At 41.2% G+C, this 26,654-nt stretch overlaps 3 protein-coding genes across 11 annotated transcripts; 1 reads left to right on the top strand and 2 right to left on the bottom strand.

The window, feature by feature from the left end:
* Positions 1-2,052: 2,052 nt before the first annotated feature.
* Positions 2,053-9,487, bottom strand: Plc21C (Phospholipase C at 21C). Of its 5 annotated transcripts, none has more exons than XM_031989773.2 (19): positions 9,002-9,487; positions 8,512-8,625; positions 8,165-8,311; positions 7,345-7,616; positions 7,147-7,231; positions 6,534-6,951; positions 6,328-6,448; positions 6,050-6,245; positions 5,652-5,976; positions 5,431-5,592; positions 5,143-5,352; positions 4,752-5,071; positions 4,357-4,674; positions 4,234-4,278; positions 3,956-4,157; positions 3,670-3,892; positions 3,295-3,622; positions 3,009-3,200; positions 2,053-2,920 (listed from the first exon to the last, which is right to left on the bottom strand). In XM_031989773.2, exons 2-19 carry the CDS (start codon positions 8,608-8,610, stop codon positions 2,798-2,800), a joined length of 3,786 nt encoding a protein of 1,261 aa, XP_031845633.1. In that variant the 5' UTR covers positions 8,611-8,625; positions 9,002-9,487; the 3' UTR covers positions 2,053-2,797. The 5 variants fall into 5 exon arrangements, with proteins under 5 accessions (XP_031845633.1, XP_031845635.1, XP_031845634.1 ...); XM_031989775.2 differs by having other exon boundaries at positions 3,295-3,610; positions 9,002-9,486; XM_031989774.2 differs by having other exon boundaries at positions 9,338-9,484.
* Positions 9,488-9,630: 143 nt separating this feature from the next.
* On the bottom strand, positions 9,631-12,337 carry cnir (cornichon-like protein). 2 transcript variants are annotated; one of them, XR_004236155.2, is made up of 5 exons: positions 12,057-12,337; positions 11,718-11,786; positions 11,319-11,572; positions 11,118-11,243; positions 9,631-10,776 (listed from the first exon to the last, which is right to left on the bottom strand). XR_004236155.2 is itself a non-coding variant. In XM_031989782.2 (4 exons), the coding sequence occupies exons 1-4, from the start codon at positions 12,135-12,137 to the stop codon at positions 11,177-11,179; spliced, it is 471 nt and encodes a 156-aa protein (XP_031845642.1). In that variant the 5' UTR covers positions 12,138-12,337; the 3' UTR covers positions 10,822-11,176. The 2 variants fall into 2 exon arrangements, 1 of the variants encoding a protein (XP_031845642.1); XM_031989782.2 differs by lacking the exon at positions 9,631-10,776 and having other exon boundaries at positions 10,822-11,243.
* Positions 12,338-12,341: 4 nt separating this feature from the next.
* LOC116432629 (protein croquemort) lies at positions 12,342-23,768 on the top strand. 4 transcript variants are annotated; one of them, XR_012999440.1, is made up of 10 exons: positions 12,342-12,474; positions 12,560-12,617; positions 12,709-12,868; positions 12,952-13,233; positions 13,308-13,473; positions 13,541-13,649; positions 13,709-14,050; positions 14,130-14,792; positions 14,893-15,456; positions 20,619-20,756. XR_012999440.1 is itself a non-coding variant. In XM_031989779.2 (10 exons), exons 3-10 carry the CDS (start codon positions 20,863-20,865, stop codon positions 22,902-22,904), a joined length of 1,494 nt encoding a protein of 497 aa, XP_031845639.1. In that variant the 5' UTR covers positions 15,264-15,456; positions 20,619-20,759; positions 20,843-20,862; the 3' UTR covers positions 22,905-23,768. The 4 variants fall into 4 exon arrangements, 3 of the variants coding, with proteins under 3 accessions (XP_031845639.1, XP_031845637.1, XP_031845638.1); XM_031989779.2 differs by lacking the exons at positions 12,342-12,474; positions 12,560-12,617; positions 12,709-12,868; ... (3 more) ...; positions 13,709-14,050; positions 14,130-14,792 and adding exons at positions 20,843-20,979; positions 21,055-21,218; positions 21,284-21,428; ... (3 more) ...; positions 22,477-22,550; positions 22,625-23,768 and having other exon boundaries at positions 15,264-15,456; positions 20,619-20,759; XM_031989777.2 differs by lacking the exons at positions 12,342-12,474; positions 12,560-12,617; positions 12,709-12,868; ... (4 more) ...; positions 14,130-14,792; positions 20,619-20,756 and adding exons at positions 20,843-20,979; positions 21,055-21,218; positions 21,284-21,428; ... (3 more) ...; positions 22,477-22,550; positions 22,625-23,768 and having other exon boundaries at positions 15,264-15,456.
* The last annotated feature ends 2,886 nt before the right edge of the window (positions 23,769-26,654 follow it).

The following is a 26,654-nucleotide window of genomic DNA, read 5'->3' on the forward strand; positions in this document are numbered from 1 at the left end:
CTCCGATCTCGTTCGCGAGAGACTCGAAATGGAACGACCCTGGATGCTAGGAATTCACGCGTACCCCATGCCGGACATGGTTCACCGGGACGCGCGGGTACCGGCTGCGTCGTGATATAAAAAACGTTGTCCCGTTACAGAAAGAAAGCGACGACGGCGAAACTATCGAACGGTAGACGAATAGCTTATCAACGATTCAGGATCGGGTTCAGTCTCCAAATCGAAGGGAATTTTCATTAATCCGCGCGCGACCCCTCGACGCAACGTGAACGGCGACGGTTGCACACAGGCTGTTCCAAAACACGTGGCCCGAATCGAAAAGCAACTCTATTCTCCGAGAACAATAGAAACAGCTTGAAATCCTTCTGCCAGAAAGTAAACGGCGAACGTTAGTCGAAAGATAAAAGCTTACGTGGGGAGGAATAACATTTAACTGGCACTAAAATACGAGCGTTCCGTTCGAACCCGACGGAACGATCCGATTAAACGAATGGAAAATTATTTTGAAGACACGCGATGAAACGTGATCGACGAACGAACTCGTAGTTCCGGTTAATAAACGGAGAGGAAAAGATCACCTTTCGGATCGTTCAACATATTTCGTCAACATCCTGTCTAGTGGCATAGGTGTCCCTTTCTTCGCGCTAACAATGGTCGCGACCCGCTCGCGCGTACGTCTCGTGTGAACGTGTATCCACATATGTACGTGTATTCGTGTGCGTGTACGTTACACATATGTATATACGTATACATATACATATACATATACATATATATATATATACACATATATGTACACATTAGTCTCGCCGGCAAGGACCTTTACGAAAAGCTCGCGATTTTTCTTTCTTTCTGTGCTTTCTTTACACTTCCCGCGTATTTCGGCGATTTTTTTCTCTTCATACTTTTTCTCTCTTTCGTTCTTCGTACGAAATAATAAATAAACGGGATGGATCACACGGGAGATTTACAACGCGCAAGTGTATTAACCCTAGCCTTCGTTAAAGCTAATAAGAATATATATATATATATATGTATATATGTGTGTCTGTCAGTGTATGTATATGTAAGTGTAATATCGAGTTGCTTAAAATACCGTTACGATTAGAAACAACAAGGACAATGTTACGGCGTAACATTTTTGATTGTCTTCCTAGAAAGAGGCTCGCCCCAAAATCGTATAGCTTCGGCCATCGCGATTCGGCCGCAGCCCCGAAACCACGGTACAAAAACGCTTGGAAACGACCCCGGTCAATATTTCCCCTTACTTCTTTCCGTCTCTTTTATCTTTTCATCTTCTTCTTCGTCTCTTCTTCTTCATCTTCTTTATCGTCTTCATCTTCTTTCTTTCCCTTTTACGTTAAATCTTTTGGTTTGCTTTCTTTATACAATACGATCTCTTTAGCGTTTAAGATACAGGCTAACGTATCGAAAAAATGTCTTTATACGGAGTACTTTCAGTCAGAAAATATATCAGATCACGCACGCGCCCATTCCTAAACATCATCGTTCACGCGTTCCTTACCTCTAGGCCAAAAAGAGATTCCATTCCTCCGCAACGCATCTTTTGTAACTTGCTTTTTACACTTTCACGCGAACTGGCTCTCTTCTTCTCTCTCTTTCTCTCTCTCTCTCTCGCTCTCTCTCTCTCTCTCTCTCTCTCTCTCTCTCTCTCTCTCTCTCTCTCTCTCTCTCTCTCTCTCTCTCTCTCTCTCTCTCTCTCTTTCGCTCGCTCATTCTAGATTCAAGTTTTCCTGAGGTCCGATTATTATGTAGCGATCGACCGATTCCTGCAACGTTCACGAGTATAACCCCGAGTATAATATCTTGGAACGCGTTCATCAGCTCGCTAATTAAATAACGCCTTATACATATAATAACAAGATTAAATAGTAGCACTTAGAAAGATTATTCTTATTTAGAATCGTGTACCTTTTTTTCCTTTCCGCGTGGGTCGTTCACACACACACGCATACTCTCTCCTTTCCTTTTCCTCCTCTCTTCCTCTTCATCTCTCTGTCGCTTCTTCTCTATCTCGCATACACGCACACATACACTCACTCTCTCGCGCGCCTTTCCGAAGTTATCCGCGGGAGAACTGCACAGAGAAGTGACTGAAACTCCGCTGGCGACGGTCTCGAGCGTAATGGAGAAAACAACAGGTGCGTTTAATACTGTGCGTAAAAAGTAATATCGAAAATCGGAACGAAAGAACGAACAACCCGAGCGAACAATCATCTCTTCGCCTTACTGCGTACGGTCGTCCTCTTGAAACGCGACGCGTCTCTGTCCCTCTCCTTTTCCCGTTGAGATCAAAACCTTCCGCGAAGCAACAACATTCCGCCGTGGACTCAGGGGAATCGCGGCCCGTGTGCTGCGCCCCGTGATCAGGACACCGCGTCCGTCGTTAGAAGAAACTCCTTGCGCGTGGGACTCTCTTGTCAAATGCTTCGTGGACAGACGAGGCCTCTCTCTCGTCTTGAACGTACTCGTACACACAGTCCCTCGTTAAATGCTTGCCGTACACGTCGCGGGAACAAACTCTCCTCTTGTTTCACGGAAATGGACAAAAATTATGGTTAGCAAAAAACACAGGTAACAGCGTAGACTTCACCAATTCCCTATCCGCGGCCGTTGCGCAACTCCTCTTTCCCGGAGAAGCAATGCGCGATCCCGTTGTCGGTCACACTCTCGCGAACCAGTGACGTTGCTACTGGCAAAATCCGTTCACCGGCGTGGATTCGCGAATTCTCAAGCTATTTCACATCGAGACTGAGTCATCGACCGCCGGCGTCGCTCAATACGTGTTACCGCTGAGCGATTCCGGCATGCTCGTTCCCCCGGAGGGAGACAACGGCAATTCGCCGCTTTCGTATTTGCTGCAACGACTGCTATACTCGGCCATCAAGGTCGCCTTCATCTGAAACGCGAATAGAAATGATTTACATTGTGCCAAAGGACGAACACAATGAATCATAAGGAATATATTCAAGTGAATCGTTCGGAACCTTGGTCCTCTCCTCGTCGAGCCTCTGCCGAACCTCTTCGTGCTGGCGCACGAGCTCCGTTTTCCTTTTCTCGTAGATTTTCGTCAACCGCGTACACTCGTTCACGCCCTTCTCCACGGTCGACTTCGCGACCTCCCGTTTCATGCGATCCAACTCCGCCTTGTCTTTATGTACCTTTGCCAATTGTTTCACCTACGGCCGGACACGAATACAGATGCCAAGTGTGATAATTGCGTGGACAAATTAAGGCCAGCACTCGATCTAATATTAGCACTGGGACGCATACCTCTCCGTGTCTGTTAGCCTGAAGCTTCCTCATGACATCCGCGATTTCCCGCTCGAAGAGGACTCTCATCGTTTTCAGCTGGTTAGACTGAGAGTTCTTCATCACTTTCTCCACGGTGGCGAACAAGCTCTCGTAATATTTCTCCTGGAGCTCCCGTTCCTGTTGAACGTGGGCCTTGCACACAGCCAGCAAACGTTCGCTTTGGCTTCTCGGCAGGCCCTTCGGCGCTCCGCCGTTCCCTTCGCGGTTCTCCAGATCCGTGCACTCCGAGGTCTCGGCCAGTGCCAAGGTGCTCAGCCCCACCTCGCTCGAGAAGCTGCAAAAGGAACTAGAAATGCATAAACATGTTTATTTGCGCGACAATCGGTAACTTACATATTTTTGCTGGACAGACGCTTCACCAGTTTATGGCTAACGTAAAACTTCGACTTGTGCTTCTCGCCGTCGATCGACCCCTTCTGCGACTGCACTCTGATCTTCTCCTTCTCGTGCTTCTTCCGCAGCGACTCCAACTTCTTCTCGAGCTCCAGCTTTTTCTCCTTGACCAGTTTGTTCTCCATTAGCTTCTCCAACGACTCCGCCATTATTTCATCATTAGCTGTAACGTGAAGCAGCTCGCGTGAACCCTGGTTCACGGGGTAAACGAATAACAATTACTTACCGCTGCTGGCGTTGATCGGACTCTTGTTCGCGGATGTATCTGCAACCGGAGCCGCAGGGACTGGAGTTCCCTCTTCGTTATCTTGCGTATCGGAAGCATTCACACCGGCAATGGATGGCCTCCCGTGCAGATTGGCAGACGGAGGAATCAGCGCGGGCAGCTCGCCCACGGATTGTAATCTCTTCGTTTTCACTGCTTCCTCCTGGAACAAAGTATTTCGATTTTGAGTATCTAACTGTAACCACAACTTCACACTGCCCTCTAACCGACGAACTTACAGGTGGTTTAGAGGAGCTTGGTGTCTCGTTAACTTTCGGCTTATCCTATAAAATGTTAGTACACGGGTGTTAGTGCGTTACTGAAGTTAGTAAGCAAGAGCCTCTCAATGTCTCAAACCTTACATCGATTTCCTCCGACAGCTCCTCCGAACAGTCCGTCAGAACCGACAGCTGCTTCTCTCTTTTCTCCACTTCGCTCTGATATTTAATCGGATTCGCCAACGCTTCGGCTAACTCGCTCAAACCGTCCGGGACGTAATCCTTAACGATCACGTGTAGGAACAGACTCGCCAACGGTAACGGCTGGCCGGACTCGGTTCTGAGAGCAACGTGTCGATATCCTGGACACAATCCAACCACTGGCAACACTCTGTGGCCGATCAAACGTCCTGATTCTTCGTACGCGGCAATTCTGAGCGAAGCAAGTTCGGGCAGGACGACCTGGCGAACGTGTAACCGAAGATTTGATTATTAAATTAAAATCACGCCTCGCGAGGACAACTGGAAATGCCGTTCACCTTTTTAAACACGAAAGGTTCTTCGTCGTATACCGGATTGATGCCGTTATTAGGAACAATCTTCGTACGGAATTTCTTCCTCACGGTATCCGCTGGTAAACCGTACATGTCCACCTCCACATAAGTGCCCACTCTCTTATCGGTTAAAAACTGGGCCGATATTACGTGTATGTGGACCGTGCCAGCTATAATGCCATCCACAGTTGACTCCGCGAAAGGATCTAATCTGCAGTCTTTTCGTCTCATGAACTCCGGTTTCATAAGGTAGCCGCATCGTTGATTGTACTCGAAGATACCCAAGTTTAATTGCATGGCAAGATCTAGAGAAGAAAAATCAAATGTATTGCCAAAGGGCATTTTCGGTTGTCAATTTCGTATTCGATTCTCGTACCGAGCGTCTGATAGTTCAACGCAACCAGCTGACAACCCGCGTTCCAGAATACTTGAGGCATAAAATTGCTGGAATCGAAACGCGTCCCCGCGGGATACACTCTTGACAGTTGGTGCTTATTGTAGTTCACAAACTCTAACGGCTTTTCCTTCAAAAGAGTCGTGGCCTGTTTCTCGTCGAACGACGACATCTCGTACATACGATTCTTTTCTGCAAAAGTCGACGAGGTTATAACACACGGTGTGAAAGTGAAAAATAGCAAACTGTAGATCAGTATACTGAACGTACTTTCAGCCGACTCGAAACTGTTGAAGTGAACAGGCTGCACGTAATTCACTAACGCCGAGATCTCCGCTCCAGCTTCCGTTTCTTTGGCATTGTTCGCTTTATCAGCTGCAGGCACTTCCACGTTCGATTCATCCTCCTCGGTACTTGTTTCTTCGTCGTCATCTGGAATTGGCAAACGTTTCAAACTCTGGGTTCACGTCGGGTATTCCTTAAACACTAACCATCTTCGTCCTGAGCACTGTCTTTGCTGCCTTGCCTCTGTTGCAGCATCGGGGGATGACTGATATCTCCATTTCCAATCTGCTGGTCGTTGCTATCGTTCTCAACGTTGGGCGCAACGTCCGATGCCGGACCGTTCTCTTCTTCGACGGCTTGATTCGTCACTCCGTTGTCCTCGCTCTCTTGAGCCCCTTCCTCGGACTCGGCCGCTTGCGCCGGTTGCTTTTTCTTGTGCTTCTTATGATGATGGTGATGCTTCTTCTTATTTTTAATGATGATCTTGCGTTTCAATAAATTTGGTGGTGGTAATTCTTGGCCGGGATCCAACTGATCAACAAATTTGATCAGTTAAACTCAGCGGTTAGGGGAGGATTAATCACATAGCCATCTAGCGAAATACCTTATGAGATTCTAATGGTGCGTCAAGCAACATCTCACCAAACAATTCTCTACAATACTGAGCTATTTTAGCTTGCTGTCTAGGATTACAGTGATTCTCAAAACTAAGGATAACAGGATACTCTGATGTCTTGAATGCACTTTCAGCAATCGCTTCGATTACGTCTCGTGCACAGATTTCAGGTACAAATGTATATCTGGAAGGGACACGTTTCGACTTGCAACAACATGGCATTACGAATTTACGTGGCTAAAGAATAGTTTTAATTAAAGGTATACCCATGAACAATGACAGGCTCGTCGAATTTTCCATTCCAAAAGTCCAATTCCACGCATCGACAACCGGCGAGCAAACACTGGCGATATATTTCCACGGAACTCTTTCCGGTCAGTTGATGCCCTACAAATGCATTGAAAAATATTTTACTGTAACATTTTTTCCTGCGGAAATTCGTGAGAGAAAAAAGGGCAAAGCAGAGTCAAACCTGTTAAGTATGTATTGTGACTAGAATTTATAAAGTAATGCGCAAGCGGTTGGTCCATGTCATCCGATAACTCGAGCTTTGATGTGGCAACGATCGGATTATCCTCGCTCATTAAATACCTCAGGAAACCATCGAAGCTCAGCTGACCCTTATTCGCATTACATTTATTTGGTTCGTATTGACTTATAATGTCCTTCGCCCTCGCCTCGTTCGCGTAAGGGTACAATATCTCGTTCAGACGTGGATCACGTTGGGTTTTGTTTAGAAAGTCCACGAATTGCGACACGGACATTAATCTACGCTTGTTATTGCCTACAATGCTTTCAAATACCTTCTCGACATCCGAGCGTTGTGTAAGAGATTTATAAAAGTTGAAGAAATCTTCAAATTGAAATTTTTGTAACGCTATCACGTCGTTCTGAAAATAAAAAGAAAACAGAAAACTGCATAATATATGTATATATGTAAATGTGTATTTAAATTATACATGAGTTCTTTTTTCTCGCAATGAATACTGTCGCTAGGCTGCGGAATTTCGTACGTTTATCTCCTATAAATACCTCGGATGAAGTATCAGATAGGAACTTAAGATAGCCTAATTTATTACACTTACCTTTCCAGATGGAAAACCAGAGATATCGAGTGCCTTCTCGACACGCTTACGATCTTCTTTGTTTTGTGCAAACATTTTTATTATGCTGAAACGACAATATACAAGGTATGCATATTTTGTATATATATATATATGTATATATGTATATGTATATCAATTTTAATAGACACACAACACACATGTACAAATTGTGCTCACTTCTTCACAGGAATTTTTCCCGATTTATCGGCTGTTAGTGTAAGTTTGGTGTGTGCTTTCTGCAAGAACATTGTCGTGCTGGTGTTGAGCAGAGTTAGATTGTATGCAAGCTGGAAAATTTGATCTGTCCAATGTTGGGCGATCTCCGCACGTGTCGTACAAAAGTTAATAAAATTCATGTTGACAAAATCAGATCCATAACAAACTGTTACTGTCTTCTCCTCTAAAGAGTCTTGAGAGCCCATTGTCACGAGCGATCTTAGCTTAGGGTCCTGAAAACCAGTGTTTCATTCGATAAACGCGATCAAAAGCGACAACTTTCAAGTTAGAATGCGGTGGCCTCGGCAAAGTTTCATTGTTTTACATTATGTTTGCACGTGTCGCGTCAGTAATAATAGCTTCTATTACAATAAGCTACTAACACAATGTGAAACTATGCATAAAACAGCTTTGTAAACTGCGTATTGATTTATAGGAAAACAGAACTGATAAGAATTTTCTCATCCCTATATGACTACTATTATGTTCATTGAACATGAAGATAGGTAAGACTGAAAAAGAATGAACTACATTGAGGACACAATGTAGGTAATATTCTATTTATAGAGTTGTCAATAATTATCATGCGGTGATGCTGTGCGTCATTAGCATCCACGTGGAAGCACAATATAATTATAGAAAACACAGATACTTCTAATTCGGAACATTCAATTCTGTTGGATATAAATCTACAAATTAAGGTCAAACATTCTTCGAGTGGATCATTTCAAAATTAATAGTATACCTCTTAACTCTACTAGTCAAAAATATTGTTAAATACCTTTGGTACTTTAGCATGCTTTCCAGTTCTAGTATCTCTGATCGCAGCAATATCTAGCATTTCCATTTCATTGTGCTGATCCACCCAGTGCAAATAAAATCCAAACTTGTCCACCCGTAGTGTAACCGGGGTGGCTATGCCAGAATCCTACACAAAAACATACAAATTTAAACACTGTACGCGGCGTAATACCCATTTATCAATTAATCCTAATGTCAATAACCAAAACTTATTATGCTCCTCAAAAATCAAGGTGCAAAGATATACCAACATAGAAATAAATAAACGAGCAACTTAGGAACCTACACCTGGTTATTGACAAAAGGGAATAAATCTTACAAATGTACCTCGTCCCACTTGACAAACTTCTCCCCATCCTGCAACATCTGCGAGACCTCGACAGGTCTGAATTGCAAGACACTACCCGATGTCTTAGTACTTGCCATCCTGTCCGAAAGGTACTGTAAGTGGACTCGAATGAGACAACTCGGCTCCTTGGCACGGGCACAATAATAAAGTATCGAGCAAGTCAGGGTGCGCTTTATGCCAGTGGGAACAATAACAAGCACGTCGACAACCACAATGCGGACGATGACAATGACGGTGACTGTGATGAAAAGGACGTCGACAACAGCGATGACGTCGGTGTCAGAGACAGCAGCGAGGATACCAGCAACGTCGACGACAGCAGCGATGAGAATGTTAGATGCTGTGGCAACGACGACGGCGAAAACAACGGTGACGACGACGACGGCGGCGACGGCGGCGGCGATGACGTCGACGTAAGCCTCATCGGAAATCTGTCAAGCATTAGGCGCACCTTGTGAACCACCTTACCTCGACAGGTGCTGTTGTCCGATCATCTGTAACGGGAGACGCGACCGTGTCTCGACGACGACGTCGCCGTCGTCGTCGTCGCCGCGATATTCTGGCGGGTACCGTTTTGCGTGGGAGCACAAGAAATCAGCGGTGCTTTCGTTAAACATCGACGTCGTTGTCAATCGGTAGTTCAGTCCCGGCTAATCGAATGATTTCGAAAAAGAAAACAATAGTCACGGGACTACTCGGGCCACTGTCAACGAATCTCGGATTGGACAGAACGCGAGAGGGAATACGAGGGAACGGCTCGGTGTCACGTTTACGTTTGTCAGTACACGACGACGAAGAACTCACAATTAATATGCACCGCGAAAGTTTCGTAGCCGCGAGCACTCGCGCACTCAGTTCTTGGTCCAGAAAAGCATCGTTCCGCGCGCCCTACCAAAGACGATCCAAGCAGATCCGAGCACCGCCACCCGTCACCCGTCATCCGTCACCCGTTACCCTCGTCGCCAGGAGGCGCTCACATTGGTGCCCCAAACTAGCCGCCAGCAGCGGATCATGCTAGAACGCACCAGTGATGGGTAGAATCTTTCAAATAAATATTAAATACTTAATTCTATTTTATTTGAAAACATGCGTGTCACTCGAAAAAATGTAATATACATTTTGCGATAAGTTCATTAAGACGGTACTTAAAGGTAGGATTTTACTCGGGGAATACTGAAAATATTTTTACCATTACTTTGAAACGCATCTGCTTAGCTTCACCGAATTATATTACTCGAACGATGAAAATTCTGGACACTGTACGTTGATACACGCGAGTACTCCTAGTTAAACTAAAAATAAATTTACTGTAGCAAATGTTATGGTTTCTTGCGCCGTAATACTATTTTCTACCTCGGCTCGCTTTTATCGCGTACATGTATATCATAATTTATGACAAAACGTTCCGTTCGTTTTTTGGAATTTTCGTTCTCTATCGCGAGACGTATCTAATTTTCGATTCCGTGGAATGAACAGTTCGAACGATATTCGAAAGATGTTTCCACGAAATTTTATCCAGTTGTGGAACGCACTACACGTGCGCCTCATCGCGCTCAAATTGATTTTAACGCGGCGAACCCTGATATTCAATGAATATCCGCTACTTAACGATCTTCTATTCTGATCGTATATACAACGCTCGCTGAGAATATTTCTGCCTTCATTGCATTTAACCCTCGGAGAGCCGATAGTTTAATAACAACGCAATGGAAGGTCGGTAACGGGTCAATCGTGACCCGTAACGTACAGGCGGAACAGTATTTAATATCACCTCTCGCTTTTGGTTTCGAAATATTCCACGTTGACGACTCATGACGTTCAATGGAAATCGAAGATTTCACTTCCCGCATACTTTGCGCATCCGTTACGTATTAAATAATCTTTAGAACATATTCAGAGTGTCGTAAAATACATGGTATAGTCAAAGAGAAATCGACCGTTTGTGCTTAGTCTGAGAAGTTTCATAAACCTGGTCGTATTATTTTATTACCTTCTAATTTTGAACTCGGATAAAAATAGATATACACCCTCTACGCAGAAAAAACTAATCAACTGCAACGAGTTCATTAAATCGATCCGATCTTGTTGTCCCGCGCCCATTAAACTCGAGTCAATTTGATTTAACGCTCGGTGAATTAACGAGCTATTCAGTACTTCACTACACTCCGACGATACCGTGGCGCTCAAGTTATAATTTGGAAAGTTGCGCCGAAACATTTAATATTCTTCTTAACGTGGAGAACCTATATAATGAGAGAATTATGATAATGTTAAACAATAGCAATTGCATTCAATTACAATTCATATTTTGTTTAAACGTTCATAACCACAGAATTGAGTTTCATATTACATATTCGTAGATTACAATGTAAGTGTATATAAATACAATTGAATTGACATAGAAGCCTCCATAAATCTTATGAAATTCTTATGTATAGGAAATCTCAGTCTTCAAAGAAATATAATATCAATCGAAAATAAATGTGGTTGTGTAACTGGCTCTTTTGTATCTGTATAGATTAACGAAGTTCTATTTGGTTTTAATAACGTAAAAATAAATAATAATAATTGAATTGTGACTAACCAAAGTAAAACAGAGAAGAATATAAAAGTTAAATATTATTACTAGCGTTGCTATATGTATTATGATTCCACCAAATCTTCTTCATTTCTCCTGATCGGATCTCCTTTCAGTAACGCGATAATCATGCTGAAAAGTGGAATAATCACGATATTCATTTATTTATTCTTAATAATGATAAAAATCTAAGTAGATTATACTTACCAATAAAGATAAATAAAAAAGAATATAAGATAATATCCGAGATAAATCATACAATCTCTTGTGTGCCTTTTTAACTGGCCACGATTGTGAATTTCTGTAGGATCATAAACTCCCATATTACCTTTGGGTACTCCGAAATATTCGTAGAGTAACCATAGTGTCATAGGTAAGTTTACCAGCCATAATATTAACTGGCCATGCGTTAGCAACAGGAATTCTAAGAATACATGTGCTACAAGCTTTGGTACTACCCACTGAAAAATATTTTTACTAAAGTCAATATTAATTAAAGATCTATCTATTTTAAGATAACAATATAAAAATAAGCAGTGAATAATGTGTATTTTATAATTTATTTATTGTTGCGACACAGTAAGAATAATGATATAACAATGTTACCGTATTAAGCTTTGAACAACACTGCTGAGCATTTAAATAGTCACATTCTAAGTCCGATATAGTTATGAGCTATTATTAAGGTAAGGAAAAGTAACAAAACCACCTACATGGTTAATAAAGTAAATGGGATCACCTATTTTAATAACTTTAAGATTGAATTTCGCGCCATTATAATTACATGGCAGCACAAAAACAAACGGAACATTCCTAAAAATCCCTAGATCCGCCTTTTTCTGTATAAGATAAATACGTATAAGATTTCAGTACATTAGAATAAAATAAAGTGGATAAAGGCAATCGAATACGTCTAAATACGATTATGAAACTTAAAAAGGATACAAAATACACCAAAAGGAAAAGTACTGAACCGGTATCGATCAAAGCTAGTACGAACAATAGCGGCTCGGGTATTAGACCCATTCTGATGAACTATCAGTATGAGTGGATGTTAAATCGCATTAGGATGAAATCTGATGATTCATAGGTATTTTCCTTGTGTAACAGTACACTCCAAACGCTTTACACGTGAAGATTTCAGTAAACCTAAGAGAAAACTGAATATGACCGATTGTTAAAATCAACAAAATGAACAACTCACGGAACTACCAACTATTGGGATCGTTTTACGAAGTTTACAACTCGGTGAACGTAGCGTCATCTTATCAAAATAAATATCCCTAGTTATCTGTGATGCCATTCAAACGGAAAAACTCCAATGAACTGTATATATTTGTATTGCACGATCGACGATATCGAGGTCTCAAAGCATGAAATTTACATGATTAAAGTTGACATTAACGAGATGTTCACTTAACGCATTGAACTCACTGTTTTATTTACAGATGTAAATAAATTGTATATGCATGCATGATCCTTCCCAGAATTAATACTGAATAAGAGGTAAACATGTACAGATTTGTAAATAAAAATATGCACATACTTTTACAATCTGCACTGACGTGTGTCATGATAAAATGCAACCTTATTACAGAAATGTTTCGAGACGCTCCAAAAATTGTCATAGAAGATGGGTCTTCTCCATCTGCTTCGTACGTTACTTACGTTAAGATGGAGGATTTATTAGAGAAACTGAAGTTATTAAATTACGATACAGAGTTTTTACCAGAATTTAAAATAAAAACTATAAATAGGTAGATAAAGCAACAACAGATCAAAATTCTAATTCCAATATTTGTTAGAATCTTTAACAGAATCATATATTCTTTGCGTACAGGAGTTATTTTGTAACACAAACAAATCCTGGAGAACAGTTTTATACTTTTACATCGTTAGCTGCATGGTTAATCAGGAAAGCTGGTAGAAATTTTGATCCTCCACAAGAATCAGATGACCCTAATTCCACAATAGCATTAATATTGGATCATTCAAGGGAATTTAATATATCAATAGAATTTCCACCTAATAAACTCAAGCAGGGCAGTGGTGACCATGCTATTTATGTTTTGGATAACTTAGCAGATGCGGCTCTAAAAATACAGAAATTTCAGTGGAAAAAGTACATATTTGAAAGTATACTAACAAAAGTTTCTAAAGTACATGTTAATGTCCTGAATAAATTAATATTTCTAGAATAGAAATACCACCTGATGAACCAAATAATGAACCAGAGATAGAAGATGACGATGCAGAATTAATACTAGAGAAAGTAGAGGAAGAAATGATGGCAGAGTATGATGATGAAGAAGAAGATGTTTTACATGTTGATGATATTACAAAACTTTATGGACAAAATTTTGTTAGTACCAGACTAATGCATATAATATATATAAGATCTATACCTAATACTTCTTAATCTTTTATAGAATGAAATACAAAAGCCTGATGACATTTTACAATCTAAAACCAACAGGGAAGAGTGGCAATTGGAACTGGAAAGAGTTTTGCCTCAACTGAAAGTAACTGTTAAAACAGGTATAAATTGTGTAATGATAAAACAAACAGTAAATTCATAACACAGTAATGACTTTCAGATTCGAGAGACTGGAGGTCTCACATAGACCAAATGCAGCAACTACGTACAAATATAACAACGAATCTCACTGGAACAAAGGGTCAATTGGATAAATTACACACAGATCTGTCAAATACATTGGACAAAATAAAAACAAGAGAATCCTACTTAAATAAACAACTGGAGCCAATCCTAAAGGACTATCAAACGCTACAAGAAGAACTGTCCAAAATTAAAGAGCAGTATCGAGATGTTAGCGGCGGTGTGACTGAAAGAACAAGAATCTTTAATAAATTATCAGAGGAATTAGAACACGTAAAAAAGGAGATGGATGAACGAGGATCGAGTATGACGGACGGAAGTAAGTATCTATTGATTTATACTTCCTTCATATAACTGAATATATTACAGACATATTAAATTTAATTAATTCTCCATAGCTCCGCTTATAAACATAAAAAAGACAATTACTAAAATAAAGAATGAAATCTCCGAAATGAACGTACGAATCGGCGTACTAGAATACAGTCTGATGTGCGCTCGAATACGAGATCGCACCCAGTTACAAGAAGATATGAACACCACAAACTCAATCGCGATAACGTGAGCTTCTTTTTTCATTAATTATCGTTTATATCGTAAGCTTAATCAATCAACATCACAGGAGATATTTATTTCGATCGAGTTGTTATCTCTGTTTTACAATCTGAGCATAGTTTATACGTATTACGATTAACAATAATTGTTAATAAGGGTCCAATGAAGCATTTATCACCTACGTCGCGTCGACAAAGTTTGTGTGCACTCCGAGCGTTTATCTCACGGAAATTGAGTGTTCAACCGTCCGATATTTCTCACAAAATAATAAAACTATCCAATTTCTGGAATTATCTCGGCATTTTTCATTGTCGTCCTTGCGACCTCATGTTTATTCGAGACCCGCCATCGTTACACGAAACAGTTTCGTCTAAAGTTCATACAAATTACCCTAACATTTAACTCGCTCGTCCCGCCCACTCTTCCGCATACACGGAAATCGGTCTAGAATTTTCAAATAGCTCAACGGTGCCGCCCACCGACACAGGAAAACATCCTCAGCGTTCGTAAGTACGATAATCAACAATTTAACGAACAACAAATCGCAAACGTATTTTCACATATTTCAGCTGCATATTTTCATATCTTAATCTCTCGTCCGATAAGTTTCAGCAAATGTTTGCGTACGGCTCGTTTCAAGAGGGAGGGACCAAGTTTGAAGAGGACACGTTACAACGTTCCTAATTCAGTTAAGACTTCAAAGGTCAATCTCTTCTGCGAGCATGACGGCGTCGAGCTCGAGGATCTAGGGTTTCACGGTCAAGGACGTATCGGTGCCTGAACAAGTTTCCAGCGCCGTTTCAGGAACTATCGATCAAACGGCAAGATTTGGGAGTGTTTTAACGTGCCGTGGGTTAAAGAACGGCCCGCCAAATCGAATCAACGGAAAGGAAAGGCCCGCGTCCGTGCACATTAACTACGTGTCGCCGCCCATTGATCCCTCCTCTTCGCGCGACTTCCCGGCCGGCCTTGCTTTAGCGAGTCGCAGAGGTTCCCGCAGTCCAGTCGTAGCGTGATCTTTCGCGTTCACGTTACCATTGGACGCGGTAGCCTTGCTCGAGCGCGTGCTAATAGCGTGCTAATCTACGGCGCCAGTGGTATCGCGCGGGCAACAGCAAACAACCGCGACCGGGCGACTCCTTTGAACCGAATTATTTAACCAGCAGTCAGGTTTGTAATAACGACACGACCCAATTTGCACACGGCGACGTCGATCGGCCGCGCTTCCAGCTGAGTTGCTGCCTGCACGCGCGTTCCTAATTTTTCTTAACAGAATTAACTCCGTGGGATCGATTTGCACGGCTATACCGCGGATTTCATTATAACATGCACCGGTGTTCAACGTTCAGTCCAGTGAAAAATCTTTGTCGCAATAACAAAGTTTCTTAACCCTCTGCAGGCCCACGTAACTTTGAAGTCACGTATCAGTACATTGGCAGCTTGTTGATTTATTTCATTCTGCACTCAGAGTGGTGAATAAAATTAATCAGTTAAACTTTTATCTCAGGCGTGAAAGTTTAACGTCATAACTTGAAAGTTACAAAGCATATTCGTTTGATGAAATTGACAGTATCGAATTGTTAATTTGTATTTATATGTGGATATTTATTAATTTTCTACTGCATAGATTTTGTTATAACAAAAATTCGACCCATAGGTTAATTCATTCGCGAGGGAAGCTGATGGGAGCATAGGCAACGGAGTGCGAGGATCTATTTCGATTTTGATCCCAGTTTCTGTAAAGTACCATGGGACTCTGTATTTACATCTGTAGGTGACACGCGTCAATGAGAAGTTCCCACAATTTACTTCGCGGACGTTAACCCTTGTGCGTTGTTCCGGTCAATTGATCGCGAATGGGAAATTTACTTTGAGCCGTTTCACGCGCCCTAAGAATTTATAAATAAACTTATGAATATGCGCTTCACGCGCGTTATCATATTTCTATGGGACTATACGGTTTACTCGTTCGTTTGCAATATGAATGAATGCGACCCGGTAATTGACAAAGTTCCTGAGAAAGCAAAAAGCAGTTGATGTAACGGCAATAGGCGAGCAGAAACGACGGGTTAATCCGTGTACCGTGATTAATAGATTGAGAAGAAAGTCCGCGGACGTAACTTCGTATGAAAACCAACTTGATCGCGCGCATGTGAACGTAAACTGCTACTCGAGAGTCGTTGACTCTCTTTCTCTATCTCTCCGACAGGATGCACTTTCCTTTCAGTTTCAAAGATTCTCGAAACCGCTCGTACGGTACACATCTTTCTCCAACTTTCACCGGCGCCTTTATACGCGGTTTCACGCGGGCTTCTTCGACTCTCGCCAGTTTTTCAACGGTTACCTCGCTGTTCTCTAAACTTTGAAGTACATTATATTTAAAATGTTTCTCCGTAATGCTCCAGTTCGGAATAATTTGTAATGAAAAGTATTCTAGAGTTCAAAGGGTTAATCGTTGAACAATACTGAATTTAGTTCTCGTGAACATTCATTATTTTCTGATGAAATATTAACCAGCACTCCAGAGGGTTTTGTAATTTATCAGCAACTGACCTTCGATCTTTTAATAAAAATCTAATAATTAATAATAGAAAGTCTAATAATTTTAGGGTAGTCTTTGATTCATTAAAATATTTAATATTGTAACCGGTGCAATATTGGAGCCTACAGAGGTCAAAGGGTTAACAATATTATTTGCAACTTACATAAAGGAACATCTCGCATAAATTGTAGGGCAGAATTGTTTCATTTCCATGTTTCACGTGTTAACCCTTTGCAAGACGAAACCCTTCTATCATTAAACGTTTCGATGATGAAAAGTGAAAAAACTATCCTATGATTGCTGCATTTAATGCAAAAAATCTAAGAAATGTTATAATATTTTTTCATATTCATCGCGAGGACTAGAAATGTCTTGGAGTTGCTGGTAGATTGGAAAATCAGGTGGAGTGCTACCTTATTCAATATTTCACATTGAATTCGTCATTTTATCATTCTCCTGCGTTCAATCAAACGGCGACCGAGAGTCTCCTCCCGAGCGGAAAGGGTTAAACGGTTCAAAACACCGTGAGTCTAGTCTGCCGAGGAATAGAGATAATTTTATCGAATATCTCAGGAAACTGGCTTCCGTTTAAGTCCACGCGAACTGCGAATTCACGGTCGCCGACTGTCGAAGCGTATCGGCGCGTGTAAATACATGTAAACACGCGGTATGACAAACGGTCGACCGGTCGGCAACGAGCGATTAATCATTATGGATGCTCGCGGAGTCGGTGAAATCATCTGCACCGCTTTTTTCTCGCTTTTTTTCCGCTCCTACTTGCGTCACCGTGAATCACGTCGATTTCGCATTTCGAATTCGCGGGTCCGTGAACTCCCGGCGATCGATAAGAACCGAGCATGCACTGGGTCATCGAGTCCGTTGTCACGACGAGCAACAGAGAAAACTTTAGAAAACCTTACGTCTCTGTTCCAAAGTAATCGCAGCCGAGACTTGAATGCAATCGAAACAAGCCAACTAATCAACGTTCCGAGAAAATCAATCTTTCTCATCTTCGTTCATTCATTCGTCATCCATTCTGTCGATTCCCGCTTTAGGCATCGGCTACGCCTACATACATCTCCATTAACCCTTTGCACCCGAAAGTTTTTCGCTAGAAATATTCAACACTCTTTGGTAAAATCTAGACGATAAACTTTATATTTAACCAGTTAACTGTGGAATTTAGTTTGCAAAACCTCTCGTTCTGCGCGCAATATAATAATAAAATGGAGCGAAGGACGAATGCACGAGAATATTTTAATGAAAGATCAAAGAACAAAGAAGAATTACATGTCTATGTGAAAAAATCAATTAATCGCTGAAAGAATTGATATCGTGTCAAGCTTTATGACGTGTATACTCGTCAAACACAGTTAACTGGTTAAGAACTCAATGATCCAGTTCCATCTTTCTAGTATTCCGTTCAGATTCATTGGATTGAAGAGAGTATTACAATTAAGAAACCCGTCAGCGAAATAAGCTACCAACGAGCGTGTTAATCACCTCGCGCGGACTTTTCGAACTTCGTCCGACCCGCGATAAACATTTTCATTCTCCCCCTTTCGATTTCGAATTCTCGAGGCACGATTTCTCGCTCGAAATCATCGTCATTCGCGGCAGCCAGTGAAGACATCCGAACAAACGACACGATGAGCTGTTTGCCCAGGCGTTTAGAGGTTTCGTTAGAAACCCGCTAGTTTCCGCGGCGAACAGAACGACCGCGGTATCCGCTGCAGTTTTCGTGTTTACAGATACACCGCCGTGATACGGCTTCTGCGCGGACGTAATTTCCACGCCCGATGGAAATTCGATCCGAGATAAACGAAGCTAATTAACGCCGGGCCGCGTTAATCGCGCGGAGATCGATATTAATGCGCATTCTGCCTTCGATAATGATAACGCGCGTTTGTCTCGGTGTGATTGATCGAGTCAGGAGCAAAGCGAAAACAAAAGGGAGAATTGCAAATGCCGTACGAGGGTCAAAGTGCGAAATAATTTCAAAGAGTTAAGGGTATATAGAATTGAATTCACAATGTCGCTTATAAATTTCAATGTTATAGCATTCGCGTCTTTTCGCGTCGCAATGGACATGAATATTATATTTTCACGTTCGCGAACGTGTTGAATGCGAACTATCGGAGATTAACATAAGCTGATAAATATGATTCACGTTGGTCTTCGATGATAATCGAGCGTTAATCCTGAAAGTTTCGTGTTTTATCACAGTGCGCTGCAGCTAGGCTCCGATAAACCTGCTGAAACGCGTTGAGCATTCGATTCATCCGTGAATCGTTTCAACACTAGATTTACGGACATTTATTGTAGTTTATTCTATTGTTCCTGGGGAAGTTGATGTTCGTTCATTTAGATTTTTGAAATTGTAGACGTGGAAATCAATCAGGATTCATATTCGTGTAATTGGATCAACGAAAATTGAAACGTTTACCAAATGATGTTTATAAAATTCAATCCGCGTCGAATCGACGCGTTCCGTGAACCTAGTGTTAAGGAAGCATCATTTCCCTTCACTTTCTCGGCAAATTAGCGCAAGTCTACGGTAATTGGAAACGCGTGGCTTGAAAGGAAGTTGCGGTGCTTCGAGACGTAAGTCGCGCGAGGACATTTATATTTGTATTCGAGTAGATCTGTGTGGATCTTCGTGGCACGAAAGTCACTCGATTGGAGGAATCGGAAGGTGATGGCAGGTCATCAGTCGTCCTCTTTCGTTTTCGTCGGGTTCATCCATTCTGTTCCGAAACGAGAGATTGTGCAATGCATTTCCTGATGGCGTTTACGTAATTTTTATCGCGTTCGGATATCATTCTCGGATATTTTCGTCGAGATCGGTATGAAATTTATATTAAATAATATTATATTTATATTATAATTTTGAAATTTATAGTTGGCAGACGGAATCATGTTATGGCAGCTGAAATGTCTTCAATCGTTGACCTGTTGATCGAGACGAGTTAACACTAGGTTTACGGAACGCGTCAATTCGACGCAGATTTAATTTTATAAACATTATTTGGTAAATGTTTCAATTTTCGTTGATCCAATTACACGAATATGAATCCTGATTGATTTCTACATCTACAATTTCCAGAATCTAAATGAACGAATATCAACTTCCCCAGGAACAATAGAATAAACTGTATAACAATTGAATTTTTTCCAATAGTGTAGATATAATTAAAGACTTCCGCGAGCTCGTCGAGTCTCCGTAATAATCGTCAGCTGCGAATTACGTGATTCATTTACGAGAATTGTTATGTGAAATATTGGAATACAATGATTCCTCGAACTTCGAACGCTCGCGGTTACGCGACGAACATGCGCGGAGGATGCAACCTGTATAGTGCGTCGATCAACTTTGTATCAGACGAATTTTTGGTTTTCTATTTATAGAGATACATTTCTTTTGATCGCCCTCCGACGGGAAAATGGGAGTAATTATATTATTTATGATGTTTCCCGAATCGCGGTTATTTATTAGTTAATTAACAGCAGTGTTATACATTAATTACACCAGTGTTTACAAGCGCTCTAGTGGATCTCCATTATTGGAGGAGAGCGAGTTAGCTCGTCGTTCGTGTACCGTCTCAGTAACTTTGCTGCTTTTTTATTTATTCGATTAGTTATTTATGCATATGTATTAGCATGGATAATGTTGAACTTTGGCTTATCATGGCGAAACCACTGTCACGTTTGTTTCACTCATATTGAGTAGACTCGTGAGCATTTATGCTTGGAGAATTCTGTTAAGAAGTATAATGTAAAATGAATTTAGAACGGAGGTAATGATAAACAAAGGAATACGTGACGTTTGTTCCGAAAACAAAGTTATCGTCACCAGATTATATGGAATTGTTATAGTATTGATAAAAATAGTTATCTGAAAGCCAGTATTAAGTATGAACAAAAGCCATTAGTATGTACTTTTGCTAAGTTCAATATGTATTAGAATAATGTCAGGGATATTTAATGATACTCCATTGTTTGTTTTACTTTCAGGTCAATATTAACGATTAAAAATGTTTCACATGTCCAAGATTACGATTGTTATATTATTATTGGGCCTGATAATAGCAATATTCGGATTAGCGCTAGGAATAGTTTGGTCCACAATTTATTCTACACTCGTACGCACGGTAAGCATATCACTTTCTTTAGACTGTCCACAACACATGGAATATTCAACTGATTTGTATATTGTATTTGTGTAGCAATTATCTTTAACTCCAACATCTTCAAATTATGACTTATGGAAAGAAACGCCGATTCCCATGTACTTAAAGCTTTACATGTTTAATCTAACTAATCCTCAAGCATTAACTTCTTCTGATGGTACAAAACCAAACTTTAAGGAGATGGGTCCTTACGTATTCAGGTATTAAGTTTATCTTAACCTCTGTGGTTTTTGTTTCCGATGTTAACTGTGATATGTTGTAATAGGGAAATTGATTACAAGGTGGAGCAGACATGGAATGATGAAAATAATACCATAACATATCAAAGGAAAAGAGTATGGCATTTCGATGAGTCATCATCAAAAGGTAGTTTGTCGGATCAAGTGACTAATATAAACCCTATAGCTGCTGTAGGTATTTTTTCAAGATGGTATACTTTGAATTTTTGTACTAGTAAAACGTATTTCATTCATACACTGTTTTAATAGAGTGTTGCATACACATTGAGAGATAAAGGGCCAATTTTTCGTGATATTGGCGATAGAGTTATGCGTATTCTGGGAGAACATCTAGTAATAACCAAATCAGTGAACGAATTGCTCTTTGAAGGCTACAAAGATGAAATGTTAATACTTGTTCGTGCAGCAAACCTAACAAAAATTCCAATGGATAAGTTTGCTTGGTTCTATGGGGTAAGTTTAGGTTTAGTATCACCGTGCAAAAGAAGTAATCAGGAAAACTTAAATTTCTTTCATAAAAATATTCAATTAATACTCTAACACCCTCAGAGGAATGGAACTGCAAGTTATGATGGAACATTCAATATGGATACCGGTGCATCCAACATATTAGACCTAGGAATTGTCAGGGAATGGAACTTCAAAGATAATGTGAATTACTATGATGGAGATTGTGGAAAAGTAAAAGGAACAAACGGAGATCTATGGCCTCCATTGCCAGATAACGAAACTGTCACTTTCTTCATATCCGACATTTGCACGTAAGTACAATGTTTCACCAAAGATAAAAAGGATCAAGGAGATTGTACATCAGTCAGTAATATGCTCTCTGTTAACTATCTTAATAGGAGCTTGTCAGTAAAACTGTCAAACAAAACAACAGTCCACGAAGGTCTGCAGGGTGTAACATACACCAACGACGAGAATATTTTTGATAATGGAACGAAACTAGAGTCAAGGAAGTGTTATTATCAGAGAGGGAAATCTATACCCTCCGGAGCAATGAACATTTCGTCGTGTAAATGGGACGCACCAGCGTTCATTAGTTTGCCGCATTTTTATACGGCAGATCCAAGTTATACAGAAGGCATCACAGGGATGAATCCCTCCGAAAAGAATCATCAACTCACGTTATCCCTGGAACCAGTAATTATCTCGAGATAAGAATAAAGTAACTGATAATTAGATCACGTTCGGCATCTATTTTTATCTTTTACAGGAAACGGGTGTCCCGCTGAAAATCAGTGCGAATCTACAATTAAATTTGTTGATCGAGCCTGATCCATATATGAGGTGAGTCACTTTTGCACGGAGAAACATTCACGGAGCCTCGATTAACTTTTTTTTTCAATAAATATTATTTTTAGATTGTTCAAGAACATCAGTAGGACATTCGTACCAATGCTATGGTTCACCCAAGAAGCCACTTTAAGCCCCGAGTACGCCAGTACAGTGAAGTTCATTATAATCCTGAAAACGTTGGGTGCTGTAACCTTCTTCGGTATATCTTTCATTGGCTTTATAATCATGTTCACCGGTGTTTTCATCGTTATACGAAACAACATGAAAGACGAGGAGAACGAAAGCTTACTGGCAAGACCTTCTAACGGCAGTGTTGTCGCTGCCCCTTCGCCGGCCGCACAATAATCGCGTCGGCGAGTATCACGCAGGTTCCACTGCATTTCCAAGGATATTTTATAACTTTGTAATAGATCTAAACTTCCAAGATTCGAAGGCAGCGAAAGACAGTTTCAAACTAACAGAATCGTCCGCTTAAAAGATTTGAAAAAAGACGATCTAGTAAATTGGGAAGAGAACAATGGAAAAAATTGTCTCCCCGAAAATAGCATCGATGTGTATTCCTATAGAAACATTGGAATGATGATCATCATCCACATTTCCGCCTCTAGGGTCGTTGCTACACACAAGACGGTATTACCACAGCAACCATCGAACGAGAAACGATGATCATCACCGAAGTTCCGAAATATCTACGCGCATACACACGCTCCGATTTCCGCTGCGCATCGTCCCGTTGCAATTCGTATAACGCAGGGGGCAGCACGTCGTTCGAATTTGTTTCTAAACATGCTTTCCGACTAATTGTATGATTTGTGTGTTGATCAAGTGCCTCATCGTCTTTAACAGGGAACGGACGCGAGAGATCGTACAAAACTGTGAGAGACCTCGTTGTACCTAATCGTTGTATATCACGTATTTTCTAAGCGAATGATAGAAATTTATTCTCTGCCTCTTTCAAACTATTTTTTTAGAAGTTCTAAGGGCACGCGTACGATACTAGACACGCGTGCACACGCGGCACGGAGGTCCGTGCGAGATGTTAGAATCACGTTGATTAGTTTTTCGATCCGAGCTCCTGTTGATCGTTAGAACATACATATATATATACATACATATATAATATTGTTACAACTGTGATAATTAGAAACTTCTTTCAAATGTAAATATGACGAAGTACGTTAGCAATAAAAGAACATTAATTTTATACAACACCGTCGTCACGAGGAATTTCAGTTCTCTCCCGTATCCGACCGCGACGTTACTCTTCGGTTAAATAAATTCATTCGTTCGCGTTTAGCGTTAAACCGCGAGCCATATTTCAGGACAACAGCTGGCGCTATTGATTTCCCAAAAAGCCTACGTTCCGTTTTAAAGTTGGATTTAATTAAATCTTTCCCTGTCTCCGTCCCGGGCTCCCTCGCAAAGTAAATTTCACAATTCCCTTGTTCCGGTTAAGTGGTCGCCGCAAAGTTAACACGCGAAAGCGAACGAAACACATCGGCAGGCATTCCGTCGCGTGAACCGTCGAGTAACTCTCGTAAAAATTTACTGTCGCTCGGAGTCCTCGTAAAAGTAACTTCGCCGGTTCCTCTCGCTGGAAACAACTGTTCCAGACACGTTCTGACCTACATTCGCGTTCACCGCCGACGCCCGGCACCCTCGCCGCGGTATAAACCACCTGAAGCGTTTGTATTCTCGTCTGCACAACTCATTACGCCCGGCGAAGAAATATTTTCGAGCGACCAACGGTTTAAAAAGACCTTTCGATTCAGCCGCGACCTAATATCCCAGCTCGGCAACTTCGGGTCATTAGGGAACCCTTTTCAAACGGGGCGAGAGCAACCACCAATGTTACTTTCGTTCTTCCTTGAAGTACAATTCCAGATACGAGGAAAATCCGAAATGATCAACCCTTTACGAGAAAGTTTCTTCGCTGGAAACATTCTTTCCCAATGAAACATAGATGATACCTTAACGTACAAACTTAACGCTAGAACTACCGGATGGGTCAAAATGAACCATATCCAAATACTTCTTTTACAATTATTCAAGAAACAATAGATCCTTCTCTAAGAAATTTCGAAAGGAATTGTCTCAGTAATACGCAAACTAAGTTTCGAGTGATGGAAGTCTCGATAGCACTCTTGGGGTTTCTATAGACATTTTGCAAAGTCAACTTGACTTGGCAGTTCCAGCGTTGAAGCTGACTTTTCCGAAAACGGAGGACGTCTCATTTCTAACCCTTTGCACTCTGTTGTCACTGCGGCGACATTGTAAGACAAGTTTCTAACTTCATTTTCAGTCAAACGTAACTTTAAAATGTACACGCGCTTTTTCAATGACAAAGCAGAGTCTCAAATCTTTTACAGAGGCACGGTCGTAGCTGATAGCTCATATTAAAACCGTCTCGGAGTTGCTGAAAGGTCATATTAACACTAAGTTTACGAAATTGCAATTCGACGTCGAATTTGACAAATACTATTTACGAAGTGTTCACGTCGATTTTGATCGATGCAATGACATGAATACTTATCCTAATCGTCTATTGTAGAGCAACTTCAATTTCCAAGATCTAAACGAACGAATATTCACTTTTCTAGGAACAACAGAATAAACTGTACAATAAACCTAGTGTTAAAAATTGTTCGGAGTGCAGAGGGCTAAATATATACCGCAACGTGCACAGAGTTTCATTGGAAAGCAGATTGGAGGATCGAATGGAAGCTCGTCGATCAGCGACGTTCGCACGCGGTTCGAAATTTTGTTTCGTCCCCGGTTTTCCAAAATACGCGGCGTGTTATTGTTCCGGAAGGCGCGCGCACGGCTGTTATTCGACGGACGGGAAGCGGAAAAAACCGTGCCGGAAAAACAACGGACCTCCGGTTTCAATTTATTGCTAAGCTCGCGGCCGGCCGCTCGTGTTCAGACAAAACTGGCACACATTAGCGAGCCCGCCGTTTGCTTTGATCCCATCAATCATGGGACGCGCTACTTCTCCGCCGGTGTTCCGCGCTTAGAGCGATCTAAACGTCGCCGCCGTCTGCGGAGGAGCGGCGGGATCGATCGGCCGCTTCGTTTCGCGTTTATATTTCGTTCGCGGACGTATAATCACGGCGAGCGTTAGTTTCGAGCAAATAAGATCCCCCGGCAGATACTCCGGCGACGAAAACTCGCGCCTCGCGTTTCAGCTCTGTCGCCGACGTTCTCCGATTGAAAGGGGTTGCTTTCTTTCGGGCGACGCCTCGCCGGGACTTTGTTTATCGACGTTCGTGGGATTGTCGAACCTTTGTGGACGAAGATCCTTGAAAGTGTACGGAACTTTTAGCAGATTCTACGAAATTATGTGTTGGACGCTTGAATAATAGAGGAAATGGAAGCTATGTAGTGATTCCCGGCTAATTGAGTTATTAAATCATTTGCACTCTGTAGGCTCCAATATTGCACCAGTTATAATATTAAATATTTGAATCTTAAGGAAACTACAAAATTATTAGATTCTCCACACATCCAAATTTTGTGAGTTCAGGAATACTGATGAGAATATTTGTAGGATACTATAAAAATTAAAACAAAACCATCTAGAGTGCTAAGGGTTAGAAATAGGGAAATAGATAAATTATATATCAATTGCTTAATTAACCCTTTGCACTCTGTAGGCTCCAATATTGCACCAGTTATAATATTAAATATTTGAATCTTAAGGAAACTACCCTGAAATTATTAGATTTTCCACACATCCAAATTTTGTACTAAGGAAAATAGACCGAAGAAGTGTTACAGCATTCATTTTCGCTAAGAATACTATAAAAATTAGCTGCAGTTGCTGATAGGTTACAAAACAACCTGGAGTGCGAAGGGTTAAATCATTTGTTCGCAATTCGAAGTTTGATCTCGGCAAAACACGACATTCGTCCGCGAAGGGTTAAACTTCTGACAATGTTTCCGTAAGAAATTGCAGAAAATCGTCGGACGGTACATTCGTGTGTTCGCGTGGATACGATAAAGAGTTCTTTAACTCAAGAAATGTTCCCTTCGCGTTTTAGAAGGGACTTTAAATTAGTCGCAATTGCTCGGTGCTTCTCGCGTTGAATTTAA

The sequence above is a fragment of the Nomia melanderi genome, chromosome 9, assembly GCF_051020985.1.
Source record: "Nomia melanderi isolate GNS246 chromosome 9, iyNomMela1, whole genome shotgun sequence".
Taxonomy (NCBI): domain Eukaryota; kingdom Metazoa; phylum Arthropoda; class Insecta; order Hymenoptera; family Halictidae; genus Nomia; species Nomia melanderi.